Source organism: Triticum dicoccoides, chromosome 3A, assembly GCF_002162155.2.
Source record: "Triticum dicoccoides isolate Atlit2015 ecotype Zavitan chromosome 3A, WEW_v2.0, whole genome shotgun sequence".
Taxonomy (NCBI): domain Eukaryota; kingdom Viridiplantae; phylum Streptophyta; class Magnoliopsida; order Poales; family Poaceae; genus Triticum; species Triticum dicoccoides.
The window spans coordinates 706,195,456-706,200,622 of NC_041384.1; the positions used below are offsets into that span (position 1 = coordinate 706,195,456).

Genomic DNA, 5,167 nt, shown 5'->3' on the forward strand with positions numbered 1-5,167 from the left:
CACCCACTGCCATCCCTCTAACCCTGGCGGGGAACAAAAATTTTCGTCGAGCCTGCACTCTCCCCACGGGCCCACACCCCTAAGATAGATCGTTGGCGTGCTTGCCACCCTAAGATAGATTGTCGGCAAGCCTGCCACCCTAAGATAGATCTCCAGCGGTTGCTCCATCCTTCTTTACTTTGCCTCCGGCCAACTTGCTTCTTCTTCGAAAAATCAACTGACCCAAATTGCAAATTCGGGCGATTTACATACAGCTATTGTGTAAAGATAAAGGGTCCATTTAGGTCGAAAGTAAAAAAGATACGTGTTTATTGCAAGTACACAGTACAGATACAGTGAAAGTTCTAACCCGTCCAAGTGAAATTGAAGTGACTACAGTGTGTGTAGAATGTCAGCCTGACAAACTCACATACTTTTACACCTGCTGAAAAGGTGAACAACGAGCTGGCCGGCAAACCCACTAGTGTTTAGTTTCTGAAGAAATAGGAGCTTCGACAGCCGGACAATTGGACGCTCAGAAGCATGCTGAACCCGAGCACCTGTTTCTCCAGATCGAACACCAGCAGGTTGTTCTCCAGCTGTTTCCCGCCGATCACCACCGCCGGCTCGCCGTCGACCGGCATGCCACCGGGCCCCATCGGCAGGATCCCCACGCACATCGCACCATCCACTGGCACCATGTAGTTATCATTGAACAGTGTCCAGTTGCGCGTGGCGCCGTCGCCCAGCTCAAGTTTAATGTAAGGCATGTCGAGGCCAGCTCGCTTCAGCATCGGGAACGCGCCGTTGTAGCACAGCTCGAACGGCTTCGTCGCCGGCACCCTTTCCATGAAGCTCACCTTCCCTCTGCACGCCATTTCAGACACCCATCATGGAGCTTAGTTTTGCAGGAACTCTGTACTGGTGCAGTGATTTACGTTGAAAGCATTTAACATGAACTGTACCTTATTATGGCGTGGTCGAAGGCCTTGGCGAAAGCGCGGAACACATCGGGCCGCATGACCGTGTACGGCGTGGCCGTGCTCAGCACGACGCCGCCGCGCCCCGTGCGGACGTCAATGTCGAGCGCGCCACGGGGCAGGGCCGCCGCCGCGTCCGCCCCGTGCCACGACGCGGAGATGCCCTTGACGGGGATGTAGTATCCGCCGGCGTTCGCCGGGTTGGTTAGGAGCGGGGTGTACGGGATGGAGGTCGTGTAGTCGATGAAGCCTCGCTCCGGCGTGGGCAGGTACACCGGCGTGTCGCCGAAGGTCGCGAAGGCGGGGAGGCACAGGGAGAACTTGCGTCCGAAGCCGCGCTGAGCTACGAGCTGGGACGGCAGCGAGAGCGAACGACGGGAGAGCCCCGCGACGCCGGCGGCGCCTGCGGGGAGCGAACCCAGTAGGCGGCCCAGCGCGCACGCGCCGACGACGGCGAACGACTCCTCCGGGCGCAGCTCCATGGTGCCGTTGGTGGTGTTGGCTTTCATGGTGAGGCTCGTGAGGTCGCCGGTGGAGCACTGGCCGGTGACCGGGTTGAGCGGGCGAGCGGCGCAGGCGCACCACGACGGCCCCGGCTCGCGGTTCTCCCAGAACCGGCCGCCGTCCACGTACCGGCAGCGATGCGAGGACTGCTGTTTGGCCACGGCGCACGTGTCGGATTCGCACGGCACCGTGCTGTGCGCCGACGAGGGCGGGCACGTCGACCACACGAGCGAGCCGGCGAGGTCGAGGAGGAGCGGCGACTTGTCAGCCTTGACGGAGATGGTATAGAGGGAGGTCTCGGGGTCCTTGGAGAGCTGGGAGATCAGTGGTGGTTGCCGGTCACTGGTCGCCGCCGTGCAGGACAGCAGCAGGACGAGTGCCGAGATGATGACACGATGGAACACATGGTTCGTATAGGGGTTGTGGCGGGAAAGCTTGGCTTGGTCAGCCATTTCTACTTGCTAGCTAGGGAAGATGGTCCGGATTGATGCCGAAAGAAATGAGTTGGCGACTGTATTTATACTAGTTTTGGAATCATGGAACGTGAATTAGCAGCGGTTTCATCATCGATCTTTCCAGTTGTTTTCAGATACCGAGGAGTTGACAATATACGTAAGTGTACAAAGTCAAGACATCTAAACCTTGGCTAGCTCTTCGTATCCATGTGCTCACATAAACCGAGTGTCAACCAAAAACACTTGGCAAAGCCGACCTAAACTGGGTGTGAGAAAAAGAAACATTCGGCAAAGCCACGGTACGCAGCAAAGACTACCTATGCCGAGCATCTTCTGATAGCCACTCGACAAACAAGGTTGAGACTGGCTACTGGTCAATGGACTGAGAATGAATTTTGGAGTAGATTGACCCCAAACTCTGTTTCGGCCGAGCCTAATTGGGCAGCCCAGTTACGGCAGCTCAATGAACTCCTGAAGCTTGTGATTCTGATCGGTAGCAGCAGCATAAGCCCAACGCAGGGTCTTGTGCGCAAGCTGCATCCCAGTACTGCCAAGCCAGTCTATTACAGTATTACTTTTATACTGATTAGGGGCTGCTCTAGTATATTGTTGGCCAAGCCTTTGTAGATGAGTGATGAATAACACTTTCACACATATTGGCTTTGCTAAAAAAAAATCTCACACATATTGGCATGCAACGGTTAGTGACTATACACAAATGTATATTTCTTTTATACATGCATACATTACATATATAAACATATACATACGTACATACATACATAATTTATATAATTACTATGCAAAAATGAGCATATATTAGCAAAAAACGAATTTTCTAGAAAGTAATGGATTAGTGACATCAGTGTTATCCTTACAAAAGAAAAGAAAATGAAAACTAAAACTAAATTAAAAAATGAATAAAAACTAATAAAAATGAAGTTTTCCATGGAAAAATAAATTCGTGGCATTGGTATTACCCTTTCAGATGAAAGAAAATAAAATAAAATTAAAATAATGAAGTTTTCTATGGAAGAATAAATTTGTGGCATTGGTATTACCCTTTTAGATGAAAGAAAATAAAACAAAATTAAAATAATGAAGTTTTCTAATGAGAAATGAAACCCTTTTAGAAAAAACTAAAACTAAATCAAAATAATGAAGTTTTCTAAGAAAAATGAAACCCTTTAAGAACGAAGAAAAAGAAAAAGAAAAGGAAGAACTTCCAAAACATGCACACCATTTGCACTGAAATTGCACTTTTGAAATATGGAAAGAATAAGCATATAATAGTGCATTTTTTGCATTCTACTATAATTTACACAGAGTGTTACTGAAATAATGTATTTCCCTTGAAAAGAAAGAATAAAAACAACTTGCCAACAACTTTGCACCGAAATTGCACTTTATCGTAATACGCAATATTTTGGCACATATTATATAGTATTTGTTTGTACATAATTACACTCAGCAAAAATACAAAAAAATTCAAAAATAATCAATAAAGGGAAGAAAAACAGGAAAAAGAAAAATTCATAGAAACAGAAAACATGAAAAAATAAAGCAAAACTGAGCATATTATAGTGAGATTTCTGAAAAAAATGTTTTCTAAAAAGTAATGGGTAAGTGACATCAGTATTACCCTTACAAAAGAAGAGAAATGAAAACTAAAGCAAAATCAAAAAATAAAATAGAAAATAAAACAAAATTTAAAAAAAATGATGTTTGTTCTGGAAGAATGAATTTGTGGCATTGGTATTACCCTTTCATAAAAAAATTAAAATAATGAGGTTTTCTAAAAAAGAATGAAACTTTTAAGAAGAAAGAAAATGAAAAAGAAAAAACTCTCAAAACGTGTGCACAATTTGCACTGAAATTGCAATATTTGAAATATGTAAACAATAAGCACATAATAGTGCATTTTTTATATTCTACTATAATTTACACATACTGTATCCCAAATAATGTATTTTCCTTCAAGAAGAAAGAAAACAAAAAAAACTTCCGCACAACTTTGAATTGAAATTGCACTTTATCGTAACATGCAAAAATACTCATATAATTATGAAATTTTGTCACATATTATATAGTACTAGTTTGTATAAAATTACACTCAGCCAAAAACCCACAAGAAAATAACCAATAAAGGAAAGATAAAAATGCATAGAAACAGAACACAAAAATATCCACAAAAGAAATAATTAAATTTTCTATGGAAGAATGAATTAGTGGCATTGGTATTACCATTTAAAAACAAAGAAAGTGGGAAAATAATCTAAAAAAACAATGACAAAAATCCAGAAAAACAAATAATAGCAAATAAAGGAAAGAAAAATGGAAAAAACATATAGAAATGGAAATACAAAATAAAGCAAAACTTAGCATATTATAGTGACATTTATGAAAAAGGTGTTTCTAAAAAATAATGGATTAGTGATCATGTTATTACCGCTAGAAAAGAAAAGAAACGGAAACTAAAACAAAATAAAAAATAAAAAAATGAAACTAAAATAAAATTAAAAGAATGAAGTTTTTGATGAAAGAACAAATTTGTGGCATTGGTACTACCATTTCAGAAGAAAAAATGTAAAACAAAATCAAAATAATGTGGTTTTCTAAGAAAAGAACAGACTCCTTTAAAAAGAAAGAAAATGAAAAAGAAAAAACTTTCAAAACTTGAACACAGTTTGCACTTTTCAAAATATGCAAAAAAACATATAATAGTGCATTTTTTGCATTCTACTATAATTTACACATAGTGTAACTCAAATAATGTATTTTCCTTTAACAAGAAAGAAAACTAAAAAACTTGTGCACAATTTTGCATCAAAATTGCACTTTATCGTAAAATGTAAAAATACTCATATGATCATGAAATTTGGCACATACTCCCTCAGTAAACAAATATAAGAGTGTTTACATCACTAATTTAGTGATCTAAACACTCTTATATTTCTTTACGGAGGGAGTGTTATATTATTTGTTTGCATATGATTACACTCAGCCAAAAAACCACAAAAACAAAAAATAACAAATAATGGAAAGAAAAAATGAAAAAATGCATAGAAACAGTAAACAGAAAAAATACACCAAAACAAAGAATTAAATTTTGCACAAAATGTACATAAAAATTGCGCATTTTAGAACAAAGGAAGAATGAATTAGTGGGATTTGAAGGAAGAATGAATTAGTGGGATTGATATTATCACTTAAGAACAAAGAAAATGGAAAAACCAATCCAAAACAAAC

The 5,167-nt window shown here is 40.8% G+C and overlaps 1 protein-coding gene across 1 annotated transcript; it reads right to left on the minus strand.

The window, feature by feature from the left end:
* Positions 1-283: 283 nt before the first annotated feature.
* LOC119270352 (chitinase CLP-like) lies at positions 284-1,933 on the minus strand. The gene is made up of 2 exons (XM_037552360.1): positions 945-1,933; positions 284-846 (listed from the first exon to the last, which is right to left on the minus strand). Exons 1-2 carry the CDS (start codon positions 1,913-1,915, stop codon positions 468-470), a joined length of 1,350 nt encoding a protein of 449 aa, XP_037408257.1. The 5' UTR covers positions 1,916-1,933; the 3' UTR covers positions 284-467.
* Positions 1,934-5,167: the final 3,234 nt, after the last annotated feature.